This window comes from Schistocerca serialis, chromosome 6 (assembly GCF_023864345.2).
Source record: "Schistocerca serialis cubense isolate TAMUIC-IGC-003099 chromosome 6, iqSchSeri2.2, whole genome shotgun sequence".
In the NCBI taxonomy this organism is placed as follows: domain Eukaryota; kingdom Metazoa; phylum Arthropoda; class Insecta; order Orthoptera; family Acrididae; genus Schistocerca; species Schistocerca serialis.
The window spans coordinates 656,767,474-656,793,959 of NC_064643.1; the positions used below are offsets into that span (position 1 = coordinate 656,767,474).

The following is a 26,486-nucleotide window of genomic DNA, read 5'->3' on the forward strand; positions in this document are numbered from 1 at the left end:
GATGTGAAACACTTCATTAACAAACTAGTTATGTAAAATCACACAGTGGAATATCTAGGATGGAATGAAAATATGGGAAGGATATATATCTGCTCACCACATAGAGTAGACATTGACTCACAGACAGATGCAGCGAAAAAGAATGCGAGAAATATTTCAGCTTTTGGACAAAGCCCTTCTTCAGAAGTAGAAATTTCACACACACTAATGACGCAAGTGCAAAACACACACAAACACACACACACACACACACACACACACACACACACACACACACACACACAAAAAACCAGTATCTGTGCACTAAGTCCACACAGTGGCTGTGTGTGTGTGTGTGTGTGTGTGTGTGTGTGTGTGTGTGTGTGTTTTCCACTTGCACTAATGTTTGTGATTTTTCTACTTCTGAAGAAGGACTTTGTCCAAAACCTGAAATATTTCTAGCATTCTTTTTGATTATGCCTATCTGCAACTATGGCTCCTCTATGTGGTGAACAGGAATCTATATTTTCCATATTGTTGTTGCTAGGTAAGTGTTGAAAAAAGAATTTATGTTTGTTGGAATAATGAAATTATTGTTAGCTTATATTAATAATACTGTTTTATTCTGCCCATTGTACCTGTATTTGTGAACCTCATATTTTCACTGTAGTATAATTTGCATGTTAATCAGGTAATATACTCAGAACTATAGTGTGTAAAAAAAGGATGAATGACTGATTTCATGTAATATAATTTCAACAACTAAATCTGTAGCGTGTTGTCATCACTCATTTTGCTCATTATAATATCAAGTCAATAGATCACTATTGTTCATAATCCTAAATTCCTGTGTTTTATGAACTATATTTTAATAAAACTTATTCTGAAAGCTTGTGTAGTGGATGTAAAGACAATTGCTTACAACTGCTGATTAATGAATTTATCTTGAATTATTAGTAATGATTTTTTTTACTTTCAGATTCAGGGTGAAGGCCGTCCCCTTGTAGCCATGGAAAATGGCAGTGCACTTCTTGTCCGCACTGCAAATCTACGATATCACGGGCTAGTGGGAACAATAGGGACTATAGCTCGTGAGGAAGGTGCAAGGTACGTTATACTCCTAAACCCTCCCAACTGGCAAGTACATACTCAACTCGATTAGTTCTTTGAGTCAAATTATGAAGCCAGCGTCCTTAGGCTGACATTTGAGTACAGTTGATCCATATCATTGTCACACTAATCATATATGAGAGTAATAGTGATTTGGGTCACCAAGCCTCTGAATGTCACTTTGTGTAAACATTATAAAGGAAATTGCCTAAGAACATGGCTTTCTTTGTTATTGGGGTACAGTGTGTAGTTCAAGTAACTGCACCTATGCCAACCTGTGGGGGGTGGGTCTGGGTGGAACCAGGAATTGGATGAGCTTTTATTGCAGGAGTTTGTACAACGGGCTGTCAGCGGGTCTGCAGCGCCAGATGTGCTTTGCTTCTGTCCGTCTGGGACTCTACGATTCCGTCAAGAGCCTGTACCAGCAACTGCTAGATGGTACGCGGGCACCAGCTCGAGCAAAGATGATCAGAATGCAAGCATAAAGAGATAACCATAAATTATGTCATACTTGACCTGATCCTCCATATTCCCGATCAAGAAATGCATGAGTCCAGGTTTGGTTTATCCTAACTTAATATCTTTCCTGAAGTCCTTTATAAAGATGACATTATTTATGGAGAATCTCTGAACTTTATATAAACTCAAGAACTCAGATTTTTCTGTATAGTCTACTGGAAGAACTGTTGAAGAAGATTAGCTGTTATTAATTCAGTTAAATGATTAATAAAAAAGTAATCTGCTTGTCAAGACAATGTGCTTAACATTTTTTCTGATAGTGATGTGAAAGATAAATGTTGCTCTTCCAGTACAGTAGATTGTACTGAACTAATTTGTCTGTCGTTTGTTCATCATTACTAACAACATTCCCTTAAATCCTTATTCCTTACCACTATTTGGGAAATCCTCTGTCTCAACAGTAAGTTCAGTATCTACCATATAAACGTAATATTGAATTAAATCTGTAATTATTCTCAACATACTAAATCAATTATTGTGTCAGTTTAAACTCAGTTAACTTTTCAATTTCACTGTGAAAAATTCTGTGTTGGTGATAAAATAGTTCCCTAGTATATTGTGGTTTACATTAGCAACTAGAAATGCATACATTTCCTTGATAAACACTCTCTCAGACAGAAATATATTGTTTACAGGTAACTCTCGGGCTGGTGGGATGCACATTGGAACACGTGTTGCAGCTGGTATTACAACAGGTGGTCTTGCTGTACTTTTAGCACAGCCAACAGATGTTGTAAAAGTTCGGTTCCAAGCTCAGCAAAGAGGGAACACTGATGTACGATATAAGTCTACATTACAGGCTTATCAAAAGATAGCTACAGAGGAAGGAATGCGTGGTTTGTGGAGAGGTTAGTCAGGCCATGATATAATTGTTGTTAGCTGACTTTCATTGTTGGTTATAAATGTTTATATTATTCAAGTAAAGTATTTCTATTATATTGTAATGTATTGCAGATTAATGAATATTGTTTAAAATCCATTTTTCAAAGTAATAAATCTGAAAATATTTTTGATACTGTTATGTCAATACCATTCACCAAGTTCCAAAAAACAGAAATGTGTAGAAAGACATAGTTACTAGTTTACCAATTTCTTCATCATATCCAGTCTGTTAAGTCTCCCAGAGTTGATGTTGTAGGAATTTCTTGTTGCTTATCCTCTGTCCTTAAACCTTACTAGTCACTTTTTATTTCAAGTCTTTTTTATGCCATAAAGAAGGAGCCCATAGACCAGTATGCTAGCAGTTTTCCTAATACATCTCTTTTGCATGTGTATGTTTCTGTCTGCTGCTGCTTGATGTACTGATTTTCTCCATTCGTATTATTAAATTATATTCTGGAATGTAATGGTTGAAGAACATAGCTCTGTGATCCTACAATTGTTTGATACACTAATCACAAAATTATTATACATCATATTGGTTTTCTAAAATCCCATACCACCTTATTTATTGTTTTATAATTTCTTGTGATAATCTGTCATCTCTGCAGTGTCATACTCACATATGACTGTGTTGGCTGTTTCTAAGAGTACCTTGCACTCCCATTACAGCTGCAGTTTGGAATGGATTTTCTGCTCTGCAATATAGTGTATATTAATGTGAAACTTCATGACAGGTTAAAACAATTTGCTGCACCGAGACAGTTATCAGTCAAGAAGTTCCATCCGTAGTTCATGTGATGATACTAGCATATTCTCATGCGTACAAATCATCATGGTGATGTTAATAAAAATGAAGAGAAACTGTAAAAAAAATTAGTTCTTCTGTAAGCAGCCTGCTTGCTGATGTATTAATCTACTAAGTTTTGATAGATTCTCTGCCAGTTTCCTTTGAAAACATTTGTAGGCTGAGTCCCAAAAATTGTGTAAAGTTTGTAGGGTGTGAATAAAAATGTGATGAGTGGAAAGAAACACTTGTGAGTGCCTTATTTCTGTGTTAGCACTCTTTTATTCACATAAATCAGTCTTGCCAGGGTACTATCTTTGACTGCCTACTTTCCCTGATGCCTTTTTCTTCATCTTTGTCTCCCTGTGTCGTCACAACCAGTGATTCCCTCTCAGTGTAAGGTCTGAATGACCTGCCTCTGCTTTCCACCTTCCCTAAACAATCTCTCTTTCCTTCATGAAGAAGATACATGAAACTCCTGAAAGCTACTGTTAGTATTTTCTATTGTAATTATTTCTTTTGGAAGCACTAAGAATTTCACCCCTTGATATCACTTATTTGCCCTCTATTTTCAACAGCATCATATTTGTTTACTTTCCTTATTTTAACTCTACTATACCTTATTTTGGGACAACTTAGTTCATTCATAACAGATGTTTTCACTCTAATGTAAGGCCCTGTTCAATAATCATGGATTTCTGCTTCTGTACACCCTCCATCTCAGAATTTGTGGTTACTAATATGGAATCCTTCAAAAGGAACTGCAGTAATGATCTGGTGAACATTAGAGAGGAAAATAGTTTGCATTTGAATAATACTTCACTTACCACTGTGTAGGAAAGTGTACTCAATTATTCGAGGTGTGTTGTCACTGGCATTCTAGTAGAATTAAAAGTAAGTGAGCAATACATCCCATGTTTTCAAATCTAAGGTGAGAATTTTAGGCAAGACTCTTCCCTGTATTAAATTCTTTTTATTCTGTACAACAGTTTAGACTAGTTTAGAGCATTCCACTGAAACAAGCAAATAAGCCTAATAAACGTAGGTTGGGAAACCAATATATTATGACTGAGTATGTGGACACCTTATAACAGAGTATCCAAGGATCCAAACTGCAGATATGCAGTTGAGGATAAAAACGTTAAAACTGGTATTCCACATGGCCACCGTTCATGCGAAGGTATGCTTCAGCACGGCGCCTCATTGATGCTCATACACATTTAGAAATCCCAGCCATGTTCTGAGAACAATGACAACCATCCACAATGCATCCCCAGAATTCATCAACAGTAAGTTCAGTATCTCTCATATAAAGATGATATTGTCACAGAAGAAGCTGAGTAGCACCGTGGTATAATGGCTATGATACTAAACAGGTGCATTGAGGGTCATGAGTTCAAAACTCACCTGGACTGTACAGTTTTAATTTCTAAATCTGGTTCAAGTACTTTTTAGAAGTAACCACAAATTGACAGGATCATTGTACTGGAATGTTCTGTAGCTGTGTATATACTGTATGTGTTCCGGCCGGAGGCAGTTCGCTCTGCGCTCTTGTATGTGCAAGTGCTGAATAAACCATCATTAAGTAGTGAAGTTAGTGTCTGTCATTCATTTAATTACACCTTCTTGTATGTGACATTATTCTTGGTGCCGAAACCCGGGAGGATGTCTCATGTGGTGTCACACAGTTGCTGTCATCGTAATGTCCTCTTTTTCTTCTGTCTCCGATAGATTGCGATCTGTTGAATATCGCTCGAACTTAGGTTTCTCACCACGTAAACAGCGGCTCTGTCGTGGCCTGATGGGAGCCACTGTGTCGTCGATAATGTGCACTATCACAAGCCCCAATACCCAGCGCCTCCACCAGAATAATGTCACAGCTACAGAACATTCCAGTGCAATGATCCTGTCAATTTGTGGATGCTTCTAGAATTTACTCAAACTGGATATAGAAATGACCCTCGATGCAACAGTTTAGTATCATAACCAATATACCACGGTGCTACTCAGCTTCTTCTGCAACACTATTAAGTGAAATCTGTCATTATTGTATTCTTCAAAGCAAGCAGGGAAATTTTCAACTCTGAGACTTGTAAGCCCATTTGTCACAGCCTGTTTGATGTCTGAAATATCTTAATGAAGCTTTCCTTTCAGTCACATTTTCACTCCCAGACACAAGAAAGTTGCAAGGCGATAGTTAGGGCAAATAAGGTGGATGTACGGCCAGATACTCGGTAACAGATAAAGCAGTATGGGGTCTTGCACTGTCATGCAATAAGAACCAGTCCTGAGAAAACAGGGTGCTGACATCAAATTGCTTTCCACAAACATTTTAAGACATTGATGTGAAGAGTTTAGTTTGCCATTTGACCTGGAGGAACATAATCAGGATGAACTAATCCTTGACTGTCAAAGAGTGCATAGTTTAGCAGAAATTCTTCAGTGTGTGAGAAATGAGTTGTGCATTAAGTTTCCATTTTCCTAAATCTTTGTGTAAAATCTTATGATGCACATCACAATTCAGATTAAGTTCTTCTGATATTGCACACACAGTTACACAGTGCTCTTCTTGAAAATAACTGCCTTACATGCTTCATGTTTGCATTGATATATGCTGCAGACATGAGACCAGTTCTCGGATCAGCTCGCACTGAATCTCTGCCTTTACAAAACTTTTCGTACCACTCAAAAACATGACTTCTTGGAAGTGCCTTGCCTGCATATGCTTGCTTAATTATTGTCCACACTTCATTAGATATTTTCCTGCACTTAATGCTGAACTCAGTGTTCTTTCTTTGCTCACAATCAGCATCCATTGTGTCACTGTAACTAATACGCCCAGAACCCAGTGTGTGGTTATGCACAGCCCTGCCACCTAGTGAAATTGTGCAGAAACATGGCCAAGATAATTTTGAGACCGCACGTATACCAGGTAACATAAAAACATTTGTTCCTTTTTAGTATTGAAAACTCAGAAGTAAAAAAAAAAAATATGTGTCCTGGAACTTTTATGACAAAGGGAGTACGTGACCCTATCACCTGATCACCAACATCACCTGCCCAAGTGTTAATGGAAAGTCTCTGCTCATGTGCCTTTTCAGCGGTAGCATTTGGGTTCTGATAAGCCCAAATGTGTGTGTTGTAGATATTCATAACACCGTCTGAGGTAAAGCATGCTTTGTGCATAAATAGCACATGCACAAGGAACTGTGGGATCATTCCAAAATTGTGTAAGGACCCATTGGTAGAAGACAACCCAGCCTGGAAAGGCAGGTGTGGGCAGAGCTTACACACTTTGTACATGACATGGGTACAACCATCTCACTTGTATATGGTGGAGGGAGAGATGTGTTCTGCTGCAGCAATCCTTCTGTTATTTGTGCCCAGCATTTCATCTATTTCTAATATATGCTCCTCCATTTGCGGTGATGACACTGTTCTTGGTCTACATGTAATTTACACGTTGAGTTTAAATGAACCAGTCTCATGCAGTCCCTGATGGGACTTAGTGGACGTTCTGGTATCTGGCTGTCTTCATTGAGAATACACTTCGTGATACAATCATGCTGCCCCCTGTGCATTGCCATTTGCAGCACATCCATACATGAAGTGGATGTCAGACATTTCTTCACCTGAAAAGTGTGCAAAGCCATGACAACCATTTCAAATGCTACACATGTACACCATGTTTGCTATTCACTATGGAAACTGGTACCTTTAACATAAGGCTATGTTTATGCTCCACCTTGCTACCTGCATACCACCAGCATAGCCTGAAACTTGGGCTGTGACTGGTTACTTTATGGTCACTGTTCACTTCACACTAATGAAAGTAACAAACTCAACTAACTGACAGTGACATGTCACCAATGAAACAGCAGCATAAAAGTAGCCTTAGACATTAACAGTGCTGCAACATAGGCATGACTACAGTTTTGCTTAGATGTTATCAGGAAAACTATTGGTTTTTGAACCTTTGTTAATTAAAATGATTTGCTTGTTTCATTATCATTGACTAATTCCTTTCATTTCTACCAATAACAAGCAAGGACCCCGTACTTATAGACACACACATCTAATGTCTCTTGCCCATGTATAGCTTGTAATCAGCATCCTGTGAAACACACATGTAATGACAAATTTTCTGATAGTAAATCTTTCACATATTTCCTTGGAACATAACAAAATAATGTAATAAATAATGTGTTGTTGTTGTGTTGTGGTCTTCAGTCCTGAGACTGGTTTGATGCAGCTCTCCATGCTACTCTATCCTGTGCAAGCTTCTTCATCTCCCAGTACCTACTGCAACCTACATCCTTCTGAATCTGCTTAGTGTGTTCATCTCTTGGTCTCCCCCTACGATTTTTACCCTCCACGCTGCCCTCCAATACTAAATTGGTGATCCCTTGATGCCTCAGGACATGTCCTACCAACTGATCCCTTCTTCTGGTCAAGTTGTGCCACAAACTCCTCTTCTCCCCAATCCTATTCAGTACCTCCTCATTAGTTATGTGATCTACCCATACAAATACTTTCAGAAATGCCTTCCTGACACTTAAATCTATACTCGATGTTAACAAATTTCTCTTCTTCAGAAACGCTTTCCTTGCCATTGCCAGTCTACATTTAATATCCTCCCTACTTCGACCATCATCAGTTATTTTGCTCCCCAAATAGCAAAACTCCTTTACTACTTTAAGTGTCTCATTTCCTAATCTAATACCCTCAGCATCACCCGACTTAATTTGACTACATTCCATTATCCTCATTTTGCTTTTGTTGATGTTCATTTTATATCCTCCCTTCAAGACACCATCCATTCTGTTCAACTGCTCTTCCAAGTCCTTTGCTGTCTCTGACAGAATTACAATGTCATCGGCGAACCTCAAAGTTTTTATTTCTTCTCCATGGATTTTAATACCTACTCCAAATTTTTGTTTTGTTTCCTTTACTGCTTGCTCAATATACAGATTGAATAACATCGGGGAGAGGCTACAACCCTGTCTTACTCCTTCCCAACCACTGCTTACCTTTCATGCCCCTCGACTCTTATAACTGCCATCTGGTTTCTGTACAAACTGTCAAATTGTAAATAGCCTTTCGCCCCCTGTATTTTACCCCTGCCACCTTTAGAATTTGAAAGTGAGTATTCCAGTCAACATTGTCAAAAGCTTTCTCTAAGTCTACAAATGCTAGAAACGTAGGTTTGCCTTTCCTTAATCTAGCTTCTAAGATAAGTCGTAAGGTCAGTATTGCCTCACGTGTTCCAGTATTTCTACAGAATCCAAACTGATCTTCCCGGAGGTCGGCTTCTACTAGTTTTTCCATTCGTCTGTAAAGAATTTGTGTTAGTATTTTGCAGCTGTGGCTTATTAAACTGATAGTTCGGTAATTTTCACATCTGTCAACACCTGCTTTCTTTGGGATTGGAATTATTGTATTCTTCTTGAAGTCTGAGGGTATTTCACCTGTTTCATACATCTTGCTCACCAGATGGTAGAGTTTTGTCAGGACTGGCTCTCCCAAGGCCGTCGGTAGTTCTAATGGAATGTTGTCTACTCCGGGGGCCTTGTTTTGACTCAGGTCTTTCAGTGCTCTGTCAAACTCTTCACGCAGTATCTTATCTCCCATTTCATCTTGATCTACATCCTCTTCCATTTCCATAATATTGTCCTCAAGTACATCGCCCTTGTATAGACCCTCTATATACTCCTTCCACCTTTCTGCTTTCCCTTCTTTGCTTAGAACTGGGTTTCCATCTGGGCTCTTGATGTTCATACAAGTGGTTCTCTTATCTCCAAAGGTCTCTTTAATTTTCCTGTAGGCAGTATCTATCTTACCCCTAGTGAGATAAGCCTCTACATCCTAACATTTGTCCTCTAGCCATCCCTGCTTAGCCATTTTGCACTTCCTGTCGATCTCATTTTTGAGACGTTTGTATTTCTTTTTTGCCTGCTTCATTTACTGCATTTTTATATTTTCTCCTTTCATCAATTAAATTCAATGTTTCTTCTGTTACCCAAGGATTTCTACTAGCCCTCGTCTTTTTACCTACTTGATCCTCTGCTGCCTTCACTACTTCATCCCTCAAAGCTACCCATTCTTCTTCTACTGTATTTCTTTCCCCCATTCCTGTCAATTGTTCCCTTATGCTCTCTCTGAAACTCTGTACAACCTCTGGTTCTTTCAGTTTATCCAAGTCCCATCTCCTTAAATTCCCACCTTTTTGCAGTTTCTTCAGTTTTAATCTACAGGTCATAACCAATAGATTGTGGTCAGAGTCCACATCTGCCCCTGGAAATGTCTTACAATTTAAAACCTGTTTCCTAAATCTCTGTCTTACCATTATATAATCTATCTGATACCTTTTAGTATCTCCAGGGTTCTTCCATGTATACAAACTTCTAGCATGATTCTTAAACCAATAAATAATATCACTCTTAAAGTGGCTCAGCTGACTGAGAAGGACTGTAATCTTGTTACTTTGTATTAATAACAACAAATACCAAACATTAAATCATATTGTAACCCTTCATGTCCTTCACTGATCATTCCAGATGTTGAAACTGTGGGTAGAAACTGTTTACACAGTCTGTGAACAAGAGGAAAGTAACAGTTAATCTTCGGACCATGTCTGTCTGCCAAACCTCTTTCCATTCTGTCAGTGGTCTTCCAATACAGTGCATTCAGTAAATGATGCCTCTGCACCATTCCTTGTTGTTGGTCAAATTTATGCAAATCAAAATATTTTATTTTTGTATCATCGAAATTGTATGAAAGAACATCTCCAATTTAACTCTGAATATTCTGTATTGCAACCCCTCTACCTAATGAATTTTACAGCTGATGTTTTGTTCCTTGCAAGGATTTTCATCTCCAGTCAGTGTTCCACAATATTGTGTGATTATTATGACAAAACACACAACAGCAAATTATTGATACTATTAGTATTTACAGATATATTTTTTTAAACTGTGTGCTTTGGCTTCACAGGAACATTCCCAAATGTGAGTCGCAATGCAATAGTGAATGTCTCTGAGATTGTCTGCTATGATCTAGTCAAGGACACCTTTATTATGTATAACATAATGTCAGACTCACTGCCATGTCATTTTGTATCAGCAGTGATTGCAGGTAAGTGCCTTAAAAAACTAATTTTCTGAATGTAATATTTATTGAGCACAGTCACAATACAAAAGTAATATAGTGCAAAGAATTGTGTTTTATAGCCACAATTATCTTTTCAGGTTTTTGTACAACAGTGGCTGCATCCCCAGTAGATGTAGTGAAAACACGCTACATGAATTCTGCTCCAGGAGAGTATAAAGGAGCTGTTGACTGTGCTGTGCGTATGCTGTCCCAAGAAGGGCCTGCAGCATTTTACAAAGGGTACGTGTTCCTCTCATAATTCTATAATGGTGAAAATAAACCTGTTTCCCATCTTGTGCTAAAATAATATGAAACTACTGATCAACTGTGTTATTAGATAAATGTTAACACTTCAACGCTCTTGGAAACTGTCTTAATTTTTTTAAGTATACTTTCTTCATCAGGTTGTAACATAGCAAGCCTGATCCATCAGTATACTTGTAGCACTCATTTCATAACTTAATCTCTACTAATACAACTACATTTTTGCCACAAGCATATAACAACTTGAAAATTCTGTAAGCAAATGAGCTCATAATTTCTTGAATTTAGAATGATCGATTGGTTTTTTTTAATTTATTTTTTTTATTTTATTATTTTTTTTATTTTTAAATGAACATTGTAACCAGTTTGGTCTATGGTAACAGTATAAGGTATATGTGGAAGTGTTAAATTTTGGTATGTGGTATTCAAGATTGGGGAAGTAATGGTCTTAGTAAAAATTCAATTTGAGAAAGAATTTTAGTAAGTCTTCAGTTTTAGACTACACTAATCACTAATTTTGTGAAGTACCTTCCATTAAGGATTTAAGCTAATTGTCATGTCATGTGTAATAGTTTATACCCTGCATAATATTTATTATTTTATAGATATTTAGTATGCCATGAGTATTTTATATTTTTTGCAAATATTATTGTGTTCCATTGAGATTGGCAACTTAAACAGCATGTGTAGACTGGAAGGAGTATTCAGAACCATGTGAAAGGTGCAACATGAACTAATGAATGTCCAGACTTTTATGAGAAGTTACAAGTGGTAATATGGGTTTGTTTTCATTGTGGATTCAAAGGATCAGTCAATTACTTTCATCTGCAAGGAGAAGTTAGCTAAAAATGAATATACAAGATTATTGCTTTATACATGCCTAGTGATCAAAGACATAATTTTAGAAAAAATATAGGAATATTGACAGACAACAAACTTTAAGCGAAGGTGGAAATTAGATTATTGAGTTTGTGAAATTCCTTCACCAAGATAATTGTATAAATTGGAATAGATTGCTACCCAGCATATAGAGAAGGTGTTGAGCAGTAGCAGGCAAGCAGGATTAAGGATTAAGCTGGACAAAATCCCTAGTGAGATGATGAAAAACACACACACAGATTGTGTATTATTAAGACACATACCAAGATAGTTTCTCTGAAAAGGACAGAGTTGATTTCCTTATCTATTTTTCCAACACCTGAGCTTGCAGTCTATCTCAAGCGACTATGTCATTCGTGGCATGATAAACCATAATCTTTCTCTTTTATACATGAGTAAACATTGACATTTTTCAGTATGCAAAGAGCCTCATGTGGATCTAATTGTGAATAGCATTGTTGAGGAAAAGATAAGACAGAGAATGGTTTAGCAATATGATATTCGACTCTGCAGTGTATCTCCAATGAACAGATCATTCCAATCTGTCAACAAAATCAGTCTCTCACATGATGCAAAAAAATGTGCTGAAATGAATTGTATGCAGGATGAGAATGTATATTAGGTCCCTTATTTTGACAAGCAGTCACTCATAATGTGAGCTGTCCACGTTTATCTCATAAGCCAAGAAAAAACTTAAGCTTGACCGCATTCTTCTACAGGTTTTGAATGTCCCACTTGTTACAACACTCTGTGGATAACCAGTTAAAAGAAATTCAAATGTGCCGCATTGCATCTCTTTATTTATTTGGTAGCAATAATCATTTTTTGTGACTGTTCATGATTAGGCTGAAGAGAGAGAATTTGCTATATGGCAATGCGGTTTTGGAGAGGCATTTTAGTGAGGCTAAGTAGTGCAATATGATTACATTGAGTTAGTGTGCTGAAAAGTGCACGTCACGGCATATTTGAATGCCAGTATTGAAGATGATTACAATCTCTATGACATGGTAGAGCAACATCATTAAAAAATAACTGTGGACAAAACCGTGGCAGAGGCAAATTTTCTCAAAGGACTGTATAGCCAGTATCACACAATTGATCTCAGAACTTAATCAGTTAAATGAGCAAATGTTCCACTGAGCACTGCCTAATTCAACCTGCACAAATTGAACATATTTTTCTGAAGGCCTGTACAAACATGTATTAGTCACTAAGACCATGTCAGCATATTGATGCAAATGGTAACAATGTTGCAACTTAAATCAACCCATCGACGCGCAGGTCGCCGAAGTGGCGTCAAATCGAAAGACCTGCACCAGGCGAACGGTCTACCCGACGGGAGGCCCTAGCCACACGACATTTCCATTTCCAACTTAAATCAACAATAATCTGAAAATAATAATGTCATATAATGAATCACCCAGAAAGACCTTTCCAGAAAATTAAGGTTTGCCTTGTTTCACAGATGCCAAAACAAACCATAGCATTTGAATATCTACTCTTAGAACATGCAGTGAGGTAACTTTTTGGGGGGGATACGATTTCGTGATATCCCATTTATTCTGTTGCCACTCTTTAAAGACAGGTTACAGCCAAGGATTATTAGGAGAACTTTTGGTGAGCAAGTGGAGTGAATGCTTCTAGTGTTCTCAAACAAGGGCACCATCTTCCAAGATGTCAATGTATCTTTTCATATTTGTCAGCAAGGTTTTATGAAGATGCTTGTGAACTGCAGTACTCTCTCTGTAGTTTGGTCAGTTTTTGTGAAGAAAATAGATTTTTAAAAACATTTTCTTTCATGATGGCTGATGGTATTATGTGCTACATTCCACACAATCAGTATAAAATTTCTATGCAAACATTTTCAAAATTTAATATCCACTTCATTTTATAGAAAGTATATGATTTCCATTTACAGTGAAACCTCTGTATAACGTTTTTCAAGGGACCACAAATTCTGAACACTGTATAGAGGGAAACACTATAAAGAGGAAGGCTTCCAAATAATAATTATAGGGCATTACTGAAGATCGGGACACCACTAATCAGCTTTGACAAATGGTGCCATAGATGACATTTTAAATTTTTACAACACTGTAATGTGATATTCATTGCAAATGATCAGTGTATCAAATGATCAGTGTTTTGTAATTAAAACATAGGGCCCGGTAGGTGAATGGGTGAAAGTAAATGGATCAGTTTGTACTGTAAAAAGTTACAACAGATTCTTAAAATATGACATCATTGTCCAAAGCTGACAGGTGGTATCCTGTTCTTCAGTTGACCCAATTATAGAATATGAGCCAAATTATGTTTATGATATACTGAACATATTACATAAAAATGCAGAAAATGGTGCAGATTAAAAAAGAATTAGTTACAAAAAAATTACTTTAATAATTAAATTATGAAACGGATCTTAAATTTGCACAAAACTCTAGGAACCTATGCATTCTGAAAATCACATACCTATGATTTTTTAAAACATCCAAGCAGGCATGTTTGTTTTCTATTTCTCCTAGACTCTATGGCAATCATTTCTTGCTCCAAATGAGCAAATTGAACTACTGTTCTGTCCTCAAGTCTATGGACCATCATATATCTCCTGAATGTTTCAAGGGCTTCAGCTGTTTTAGTATATGAGGGCACAGGGTCATCTTCCTTGTCACTGTCACTTTCACTACCACTATTATTCTCCAAGCTTCTCTCTGCAGTCAGCTCCTCAATACTTTGTACTCCTGTGGTTGCCACATTGTCATCCACAGACACAAAGTCCTCAAAAGTGACAGAATCACTGCCTATTAATTCCTGAAACTCTTGCAGATCACTTGCAACATCTTTCACAGGAGCTGCCATCTCATTCTCACAGAATCCCGCTTTTGTGAAACAGTTTTTAATAGTTTCAGCACTGACTTCCCTCCACAAGTGCATAATTAAATTCACTGCCTGTAAAATATTCATCTTCATTTGTGAGCTCTGCTGGCTTCCCGGTTTTCTTTGGTCCATCAAATTCAAGGCCTTTTTTTTTACAAGGGCTACTACAAACAGCATAGTGAACGCATTATTGTGGCCAAGATAGACACAAAGCCCATGCCTACTACAGTAGTACAAGTTTATATGCCAACTAGCTCTGCAGATGATGAAGAAATTGATGAAATGTATGACGAGATAAAAGAAATTATTCAGGTAGTGAAGGGAGACGAAAATTTAATAGTCATGGGTGACTGGAATTCGTCAGTAGGAAAAGGGAGAGAAGGAAAAATAGTAGGTGAATATGGATTGGGGGGAAGAAATGAAAGAGGAAGCCGCCTTGTAGAATTTTGCACAGAGCGTAACTTAATCATAGCTAACACTTGGTTCAAGAATCATGAAAGAAGGTTGTATACCTGGAAGAATCCTGGAGATATTAAAAGGTATCAGATAGATTACATAATGGTAAGACAGAGATTTAGGAACCAGGTTTTAAATTGTGAGACATTTCCAGGGGCAGATGTGGATTCTGACCACAATCTATTGATTATAAACTGCAGATTGAAACTGAAGAAACTGCAAAAAGGCAGGAATTTAAGGAGATGGGACCTGGATAAACTGAAAGAACCAGAGGTTGTACAGAGTTTCAGGGAGAGCATAAGGGAACAATTGACAGGAATGGGGGAAAGAAATACAGTAGAAGAAGAATGGGTAGCTCTGAGGGATGAAGTAGTGAAGGCAGCAGAGGATCAAGTAGGTAAAAAGACGAGGGCTAATAGAAATCCTTGGGTAACAGAAGAAATATTGAATTTAATTGATGAAAGGAGAAAATATAAAAATGCAGTAAATGAAGCAGGCAAAAAGGAATACAAACGTCTCAAAAATGAGATCGACAGGAAGTGCAAAATGTCCAAGCAGGGATGGCTAGAGGACAAATGTAAGGATGTAGAGGCTTGTCTCACTAGGGGTAAGATAGATACTGCCTACAGGAAAATTAAAGAGGCCTTTGGAGAGAAGAGAACCACTTGTATGAATATCAAGAGCTCAGATGGCAAACCAGTTCTCAGCACAGAAGGGAAGGCAGAAAGGTGGAAGGAGTATGTAGAGGGTTTATACAAGGGCGATGTACTTGAGGACAATATTATGGAAATGGAAGAGGATGTAGATCAAGATGAAATGGGAGATAAGATACTGCGTGAAGAGTTTGACAGAGCACTGAAAGACCTGAGTCGAAACAAGGCCCCGGGAGTAGACAACATTCCATTAGAACTACTGATGGCCTTGGGAGAGCCAGTCATGACAAAACTCTACCAACTGGTGAGCAAGATGTATGAGACAGGCGAAATACCCACAGACTTCAAGAAGAATATAATAATTCCAATCCCAAAGAAAGCAGGTGTTGACAGATGTGAAAATTACCGAACTATCAGTTTAATAAGTCACAGCTGCAAAATACTAATGCGAATTCTTTACAGACGAATGGAAAAACTGGTAGAAGCGGACCTCGGGGAAGATCAGTTTGGATTCCGTAGAAATGTTGGAACACGTGAGGCAATACTAACCTTACGACTTATCTTAGAAGAAAGATTAAGAAAAGGCAAACCTACGTTTCTAGCATTTGTAGACTTAGAGAAAGCACTTGACAACGTTAACTGGAATACTCTCTTTCAAATTCTGAAGGTGGCAGGGGTAAAATGCAGGGAGCGAAAGGCTATTTACAATTTGTACAGAAACCAGATGGCAGTTATAAGAGTCGAGGGGCATGAAAGGGAAGCAGTGGTTGGGAAAGTAGTGAGACAGGGTTGTAGCCTCTCCCCGATGTTATTCAAACTGTATATTGAGCAAGCAGTAAACGAAACAAAAGAAAAATTCGGAGTAGGTATTAAAATCCATGGAGAAGAAGTAAAACCTTTGAGGTTCGCCGATGACATTGTAATCCTGTCAGAGACAGCAAAAGACTTGGAAGAGCAGTTGAACGGAATGGACAGGGTCTTGAAAGGAGGATATAAGATGAACATCAACAAAAGCAAAACGAGGATAATGGAATGTAGTCAAATTAAATCGGGTGATGCTGAGGGTATTAGATTAGGAAATGAGACACTTAAAGTAGTAAAGGAGTTTTGCTATTTAGGGAGTAAAATAACTGATGATGGTCGAAGTGGAGAGGATATAAAATGTAGACTGGCAATGGCAAGGAAGTCGTTTCTGAAGAAGAGAAATTTGTTAACATCGAGTATAGATTTAAGTGTCAGGAAGTCATTTCTGAAAGTATTTGTATGGAGTGTAGCCATGTATGGAAGTGAAACATGGACGATAACCAGTTTGGACAAGAAGAGAATAGAAGCTTTCGAAATGTGGTGCTACAGAAGAATGCTGAAGATAAGGTGCGTAGATCACGTAACTAATGAGGAGGTATTGAATAGGATTGGGGAGAAGAGAAGTTTGTGGCACAACTTGACTAGAAGAAGGGATCGGTTGGTAGGACATGTTTTGAGGCATCAAGGGATCACAAATTTAGCATTGGAGGGCAGCGTGGAGGGTAAAAATCGTAGAGGGAGACCAAGAGATCAATACACTAAGCAGATTCAGAAGGATGTTGGTTGCAGTAGGTACTGGGAGATGAAGAAGCTTGCACAGGATAGAGTAGCATGGAGAGCTGCACAAACCAGTCTCAGGACTGAAGACCACAAAAACAACAAGGGCTGTCCTATATTTAACCTTAAGGGCATGTATTATTCTCAAGTCCAAAGGTTGCAGATGGCTGGTGCAGTTGGGTGGCAGGAAAATTACTTTCACATATCTCAGAAATCTGGTGGATGTGCCGCACATCTATCCAAAACAGCAGCACTTTTCTTGCAGCACTCCCCATTTTGGCATAAAATTCTCTGAGATGTGCTTGATGAAACCAAGTTAATAAAACTTCCTCCATTTTATCGCAAGTCAATAGTTTCAGCTTTTCACTCATGTCCACTGATGAAAGCTTAAAATAATTATATCGAAGACACAAACACACTCTCACTAGACACACGAACTGTTTGCTGCTCAGCTCACACAACACTACGAATACAAAGCATTGACTGAAATGGTGTCAAAAAGATTGCAAGCAAAATGTATGTCACATGACCGGGTTCTGCCGCTGACATACGAAACACGCTGAGCGCAGGCTTTCTGACCTGGTGCAAACTGTGAATCCACAGAACGGAAAATGATGTGTCTCCATCCACGTTATAAAGAGGTAAATAATTGACCAGGGTTCCAAAAATATGAGTGTTACATGGAGGAAATTGTAATACAGAGGAAACATAGTAAAGAGAAAAATTTAAGATTGTTTATATGGGCTTTTAGTCGGGACCGAAAAAAATGGATGTAACATAGAGGAAAACAGTATATGGAGGAACATTATAAAGGGGTTTCACTGTAGTAACTTGTAGAGTGTCTTCTGCAGAAAGACTTAATAATGAGTCAAAACTCTTTCCATCACTGATACATAATCTGTTTCTTCCTTTCTTTCTTTTTTTCTGGTTTGTGAGGTGCCTAAATCACCATTTTTTTTGTCACCATTCTGAATATGTGTAACCAAGACATTCCTGCTTTGATCTTCCAAAACAGCCCATCATATATTAATAATAGATTTTCTGCAGGTTTTATGGTAATATTTGCAAAATTTTATATTTTATGAACAGGAACAAAGGGCATCCTATTTGGAATCCACCACTTGTTGATGCCAAATCACTGAACTTGTGTAAGAATATTATTTGTTGCAAAGAGTCGTACTCATCTAAATTTCTGGTGAATTGAAAGAAACATAAATTGTCTTTAGGAAAGAATAAATTTATAATCTGTTGTTATTTTTTCATGATGATATTTTATTTCAGATTTATGCCATCCTTTTGTCGTCTGGTAAGCTGGAATATAGTATTGTGGATTACGTATGAGCAAATGAAGAAGATGGTGCTCAGCGCTCATCATCTTGATAAGGATGACTAATTTCAGAAGACTTACATCAAAATTTTCTTTTCTCATAGAAAAATGTTAACAATTACGTTAGAATTTATTAAATGCAGTATTTATTACTGAGGTAGTATTGTGTATTCTGTGTACTAGGTGTCTGGTATATTAATTTTTCAACTCTACTATTGCAATCATTTTTCCAGCAACTAATCGATACTGTACCATATTGCACAGAAACTAAATTAAGCAGCAGGTTTTATTGCATGATAATGTAAGTGAGAAATTCATTTTAGAGTGTCTGTATTGTTTGTAGGTATATTATGAAGCACTTTTTGTTAGGAAAATGGAGATATCAGCTTACAAAATTTTGCATGTATTAAAATTAGAAGAGGTTATATTGCATTAATCAAATTTCATAAGTACATTGCAAGCCATAGCAAATTTTCTTGAAAATAATTTGAAATTGCAGTGGAGGCTTCTGCTTACACCATTTTCTGATTATCACTGATCAAAAATGCTAAAAAATGTTTCGTTCATTGCTTGATTGGCTTATTGTACAAGCAGTACTGATTGACAGAGATGCTGGTAAAATTATTGTGACTTAATATTATTTAGTAGATTGACTGTTCTCTGAAATTTTAGTTGAAGGAGGGCTTTTTAGATAGTGTTCTTTCACAGATTTGTGCTTATTATTTGTATATCATATTTATTATATATTTTATGTAATTAAAATTTTTTTATTGAGTTATTCACTTCTTTATAAGAACAAGACTAAGTTTACTTCTGCACAAGTCAAATATCAACAGTATAAAAAATATTTTGTGCTAGTTATATTAGTTTTTGCTCTGCTGTCATATGTCCAGGTGTATCACAAGTCAGCATTTTGTAATTTTCCATTACTACTTACGAAATTAAAGAATAGTGTATTTGTAAACTAATAACATTGAAGACTGCTGTGTATTCATTCTGTTACATTTCACGAAACAAAATCATTGAAAAGCATAAATGTGTTCAGCATTCACAGTTATCTCTTTTTCCTTTAACATGACTGAACGAAGTGAGAAACACAATTTGTGGCAACTTCTAGTACTGCACGGTTCCAAGCATCACCGTTTCTATTGATAATGGCTATGCTAAGAAACCCGATTGTTTAATACTGTCATTATTTTAAAATAATAGTGTCATCTTAGAGGCAATCTGGTGCAGCTTAACATGTAGAATCAAAATTGGGAATTAATTGTTCTCAATGGCTTTGACTTTAAGAATGAGAAGCAGTCGTCTATCTCCTTCAAAATGCATAATGCCTATTTTGCAACTGATGAACTACATAATTATATTGGTACAGTGGTTAACAACAGCCAAAACAATGAGAATAAATATTGAAAAGAAGTATATTTTTGGATACCGTTTTGCCCATTCATTTACAAATGAAACTATGGGCCAACAATTAGTTCATTTAATCTAGATTCTCCATTCATTGAATGCAGTTGTTTATACATAGTTTTTTGTATAGTAATTAAAATCAAATTAAATGCATCCTTGGATACAGCAAGTGGATTACACAGGTCCAATTTTCAAACATCATTGAGATTATTCTGATGTTTGTAAGTACATATACTTCTGTTGTCCTATGGTCTTGATTGCTACAACAGAAAAAAGCAGAAGGAATTTTTTCTTAAACTATGTTTTGAAAGTTACTTGCTGCTGACAAATAAAAGGAAACCTAACGCACAAACTATTCATCACACATACAATACACAACCATATCTGCTGACAGCAGAGCAGTTTTGAAAAGAACCACAACTATAGAACATGTCATAACACTTTTATTGTATTAAATAGCTTAATAATTTAAGGCATTCACCCTTTCATGGATGCTGACGGTATATCTAAAAAGCCCTAACCTATAAATTATATTCTTGAGCTTAGAAATCCAGCTGGAAAGTCACACAACAAATGTAGATCTGGCATAAGGAGAAGTTGAGGTGCCAATTGTATATATTTTTAGATACTATTTATCATATACTGTGATCTTAATAACTAGTTTAGCACTGTATTAAAGCAGCTGTATCTAAATGTGTGAATTATAGGTATAACATCTGTTTTTATCAATTTTTTTGTATATAAATATTTGTAATTTGTTTGTTCCATTAGTGAACTGGCTCAGTATGTTTTTTTCTGTTATTAGTGAATTGTGAATAAACTTATTTTTATATTTTCAAAAGTCTCTTTTTCATCAATTTCAAATATTTTTGTAAGTCATTTTCAACAAACATGTCCATTGCATTACTACATTTGTAAACAAAAAAGGCTAAAGAATTCTGTTTCATGTGTAATTTTTCAGTACTGAAGTAAGCAACTGCTGTTTCACAGACTTTCTACTGTTTGAAGCTGCTTAAAAACATTCTTGCACTCTTTTAGGATCAGAAAAATACCATAGTTACCCAATCGCAAATTTGCTTTCAGAATTGCTTTTGTAAATGTGCCAAGTGATGAGATATATTTGTAGTTTATAAGTATAGCTTCTGTCTTGTAATGTGTACACTGTAAACATTCTGTTCCTTTGTGGTGCCTGTTTTGAAATGAGAAGCTGCAGTATGCACTGAAATTCATCATGCATTTTTTTAATAGGTTTTGCTCATTTTTCTTAGCAGCTATGTTCTTTGAAATTGATTGCATCACAAATGAAATGCAACTCAGAGCATATCAAGTGATCAGAAAAAAATCGGAAGTCATGTCATTTTACACAGATTGAACATAATCATTCCAGGCTTTTTGAAATGCATGTTATTTTTATCTGTAATTTATTGGAAAACATGGGAATTTTTTTAAAAGTAGTTCTTCCTATCAATGTGTTTATTGTAAACTGTGTTCTGCCAGTGGTTCTGGTTCAGTAGAGATATTTGGTCAAAAAATGTGGATATTTAAAAAAAGAATACACTAGAATTGAATGTTAACATATTAGCTGCAGAATGCTGAAAGAACTGTAATTACTGAAATTTAGTGCTGTACTAAAGAAATTAATAAATGTGGATGATTAGTGCTGGTCTTTATTTATCATGGCCTTGCCACATACATGGTACCAAATTGTACAATCTATAAAAATAGTTTGACAGTGATCTGCAATGCTCAGGCAATTAATGCAATAAAGTAGATATATTTTTGTACAGGTCACTATAAGAAACTATTCATAAAGTAACAAATATTGGAATAGAAATTATTGTGAAAATTACTACGACTCATGACGTGGTTTACAATTTTGTACTGTTTTAAAATTATAATAAAAGTGAGAGAAATGATATCTGTAATGTGGTTACACTTTGTTGCTGCTTTCATTAGAAAAATTCATTAAATACGTGTGTAATTTACCATATGACTAGGTCAATTTACTCGTGTGACTGACATATAGGTTTTTTTTAATATCAAACAGTGAATGGACAAGGATAGAGAATTTATCTAAATACTTATAAGATATTTAAAAACTGGGAAAGAGGATCTGATCAAATGAACTGGAAATCCATGTTACACATAGGCCTCTACATGAGAAGCTATTATATCTGAAGCGTACTGCACAGAATGTTGGCATACAGCTATATGCTATTATAGATCAGTGAAGTGTGACTGAAGAGGTAAAATAAGAATTCAGTTTCATTTCTATGTTACTTAACTTACAGTATAAATTTAATCTGTAGAAAGAGACTTGTTCCCAATAATCTTTTAAGGCCATGATGTAACACCTATAGACAAGTTTTTCGTAAACCCAAAATACCTTCAATGATGATGATGGTCAAAGGTTGTGTAAGATTACTGACCTTAACTGCCCTTAAGATTGTTTCGATTTCTTATCTAGTAGAAAGAACTTAGAGGTGTTTAAACAATGGAAAGTCCAGTGGCGGGAGGTCACTTGTGCATGAGGTGTCCCTACTTGTGTGAATGTGTGTGTTTTCTTTTCTGAAGAAGGCTTTGGCCAAAACTTCAATGTGTAACAGTCTTTTTGTTGTGCCATCTCTACAGTGAATAGCAATATGTCCTTTCCATAATATTGACAGAGGTGTTTAAACATTCTAAAAAATGAAATAGATCCTGTTGAAGTTAAATTCCAGGTAAAGTACATGTATTGTCAAGGAACAGTTTAGGGAAAATCAGCTTGCCAGTGAGACATTTCATTGTTACCTTTACATAGTAGGTCAGCTATTTGTAAAGATTTCAAGGACTCTAATTTAAATGCATGGGAGCCAATTTCTCTGAATAGAGGCTACTGACTCCATGAACTTTGCTCGAGCAGAACTCTAAAAGTCAGAGTATAACATACTATACAAAACGCTATTAAATTTCATACAGTTAACAAAATGAAGAAAAGTAAAAAGACATTCTCATCATAGGAATATTTCACCCATAAAGGACGGCATCATTAAGGTTGCAACTGTAGATAAATATAAATAAAATGTTTTTTTCTTTGGTCACTTATTTTGGCTCTATCTATTTTGATGGTCCACACCATCAATATCAGGTGGAGAATTGTTTAATTTCATAGTTGATGTTAGCAAAGAGCGCAGATGCCTTTCCACAGCAGGAAACAAAGTGCAAAGCACCTCTTGAAGGGAAGCTGAGTCAAAAAATGAATGCATACTGCTGCTTGTTGGATGTGCTGTCCACTGTACATTATTCATTGTCACTGTGGCAGTGTAACAAAATGTACAGTGGAGAGCACATGCAACAAGCAGCAGTATGCAGCCTTATTTTGGTTATACTTCTCTTTGAAAGATGCAACATAACCTGCCTTGCACTTGGTCTTCTGCTGTGGAAAGGCATCTGTGCTCTTCAGCAACAATGACTATGTAACTAAACAATTCTACACCTGAAGATAATTATGTGAAGCATCGAAGTGCCTAGTAGGGAAATAAATAAGAAACTGATGCAGAAAACTATTTTATTTATATTCCATTTATATGTTTACAAATCCCAAAGCATATAGTGTAAAACATATCACATCAAAACTCTATAAACATTTTACATTTGAAAAAGTGGTGATCCCTTACACTGCCACTGTGCAGAACACATTTTGAGCACAATGGCTGTGTCAGAATCCATGGCATCTGGTCCTTTCTCACAACACTGGTTTCTATAAATAACACAGATGGGAGTTGTCTTCAAAACACATCCTTCGATCCTATAATCCTCCAGGCCTCAATCTCTGCTAGCCCCTACCCCATACCCACCTCCAACCCTGTTCAGTGACCCTAACTTCACTTATCCTGCACACACACACACACACACACACACACACACACACACACACAAAACTACTTCTCCACAGTCTCCATCTTCCTCTGTTGTATATCACCCTCCTCATCAACTCCCCCACATCTTCATGCACTGCACACTACTCCACCTGGCTGCAAATCAAACTAACTTTCTGTTGCCGCATTCTTATTCCATGCATGTGCTGCCTCCCTCGAAACTGTCTGCCATACTTCCCCTACCCTACAGCACAACGCTCACCTCAATCAAGCTGATACACTGGTGAAGTTCTCTGTCTTGTTTATGTGCCTATTGGCACCTCAATTCAGCTATGGCTATCCTCATTCCTTATTATTATCTATATTCTTTTTTATCACACTGACTACACATAGATTAGATAAAACTTTCAAAGTAAATTTGGATATGGAATCAACAGCACAAAAATATAAGGACAAATTGACATTGCAGATGAGGCAAGCACAATAAAATTTTAAGAAGTGATCCATGGCAGTATAAGTCATTAGCTGTAAACTGTTTCATATTCATTATACCACTTTCATACTTTTAAGAATATTTGTAGATTATTTGGCTTATCACTACAGTTTTGGAAACAACAACCTGAATACACAATTTTTACACAAAGAAACAAAGGTTGTTCCTGAGTACTTAGCTACTTGTTCATTATAGTGAATACTTCTTTATCCACATATACATCATGTTTATGTACATAATAACCAACTTTCTTTGTTATTACTTCACTGGTAACTACATCATTACTTCATAAACCTCACCATTACTTTATTACTACTTCAAACCCTGTTTTGTCTTGACTTGAAAGAAAAGTACTTATTTTACAGAGTAACACTTCACTGTCACAGGTAAGAATGGGTATTCCTGACAGTTACTTTCTTTTACATAACAGATAATACACTACTTAATTATAGCTATGGGCATGAAAATTTTGCATACACAATAAAGCAAAGAATAACACAAAACCTGCAATTTTTACAACACAGCATAGAATTTGGTATTTTCCACCCCCCATGTAAAAATGCCAAAATCTGAGAGTGGCAGTACACTAATTTTGGTAACCGATAGTTATTGAATGCTGAAACTGGAGTCCGATTTTTTCCTAAATGCTGACAGTTGTGTTAAATGACAATTGATTTCCTGTAAGAAATTATGTATCTACATGTATTATCAAACAAAAATCCCTACAACTTCCACCAATCTCCATTTTAGCAATGGTTTTAGTTGTAGGCATGCCATTGCCTGATAGTTTTGTACATCCTGTCATACATAACAATGATGTCTCTTTGTGAGGTCTTTAATGTGATGTGTCAGTCAAACTACTTATTTTCATAGTCTGCAAATATAAATATGAAAAACTTTACTTTTGAAATGATGGAAAGCCCAGGATGGACAGCCAACAATTATGAAAAGGATAGATTGCTGCTCATTATAAAGATGATTTGTTGAGTTGCAGAGAGGCACAACAAAAAGACTGTTACACAGTAAGCTTTTGGTCAGAGCCATCTTCAGAAAAGAAAGGAAAACACAGACATTCACACAAGCAGGCATATCTCACAGTCACACAGCTGCTATCTCTGGCCACTTTAGTCTGGCTATAATGGCCAGGAAGTGGTCGTGTAAGTGTGAGGTACGCCAGCTTGTGTGAATGTGCATGTGTTTGCCTTTCTTTTCTGAAGATGGCTTTGGCTGGAAGTTTATTGTGTAACGGGCTTTCTGTTGTTCCTGTCTACAACTCAACATTTCATCTTTATGGTGAGTAGGAATCTGTCCTTTTCTTAATTGTTAAGCGTTACTTTTGCCAACACATAAAACAACACGGTGCCTGATCAGCTTTCATCATAAATTAGACTCCAGTCTATCTAACATATCACACAGTCACTACAAATTGTATTCACAAAATATTAAAAATAATATTGACTAAATATTGAAATAAACATTCTTAGTATTATGTTTTACACCAGAAACACATCAGCATGACATCACATGTCCTATGCTGTCATTGGCCGAAAGGATCAGACCAAGTGGGTGCTACGTTGATTTATGTACTTGTGAGGCTAAAGTGCTGTATTTGGTGATTCTCATATTTACCATAGCGTACTAAAAAAATATGCAGTTTAATTGCTGCACCATGTTAAAATTTCTCCTAATTGTGATATTTTTGGTATGATTTGTTGAACAAAAATTGCAGGAAATCTAATGTCCAGGGTAAATCATTAGCTGTATTCAAAGTTAAAAATAAAGATTGATTTAATACTGTGTGAAAATTAATTTTAGTGATTAAATAAGCAAATATTTCGAAAATTTTAAGGGGTGGAGGCAGAGTGGAGGTCAGCAGCAGCAGCTATCAGTTTGTAAACTGTTTGTACATATCATTTAGATTACTGGTATTCTTACATGTTTCTTAGCAGAAGTGTTTATTTAGTGCTATTTATTTATTTGCATTTATTAGTGCAATTTATTTTGTTGATGGAGTTAACTGAGTTTTCAATCATCTGTGTAGAGAAAGTTAACTTTGAGATGTAATTTTCCACTGCAGTAGTCACTAGTGTCACTATAATTATATTTACTTCATTTGCAACCCACTTGCACTTGCTTGTCTGCCAACATGCAGTGAACTACTGCCAGTGACATGCTATGTGTTTTATAATTACTTGCATTTGTCTTTTTATCAAATTTGGTAGTGCAAATCCTTGTTAAAAAGACAACAGGGTGCAGGCTAAAGTGG

General features: G+C 36.4%; 1 protein-coding gene across 1 annotated transcript in view; it reads left to right on the forward strand.

Moving 5' to 3' along the window:
• LOC126483651 (mitochondrial uncoupling protein 2-like) overlaps window positions 1-21,788 on the forward strand; it is a 44,608-nt gene extending 22,820 nt beyond the window's left edge. The window contains exons 4-9 of the mRNA XM_050106711.1: window positions 959-1,086; window positions 1,418-1,527; window positions 2,244-2,456; window positions 10,268-10,408; window positions 10,522-10,663; window positions 18,412-21,788. Of these exons, the coding sequence (XP_049962668.1) occupies window positions 959-1,086; window positions 1,418-1,527; window positions 2,244-2,456; window positions 10,268-10,408; window positions 10,522-10,663; window positions 18,412-18,523 (846 nt within the window). The 3' untranslated portion in view covers window positions 18,524-21,788. The remainder of the gene's footprint in view (window positions 1-958; window positions 1,087-1,417; window positions 1,528-2,243; window positions 2,457-10,267; window positions 10,409-10,521; window positions 10,664-18,411) is intronic.
• Window positions 21,789-26,486: the final 4,698 nt, after the last annotated feature.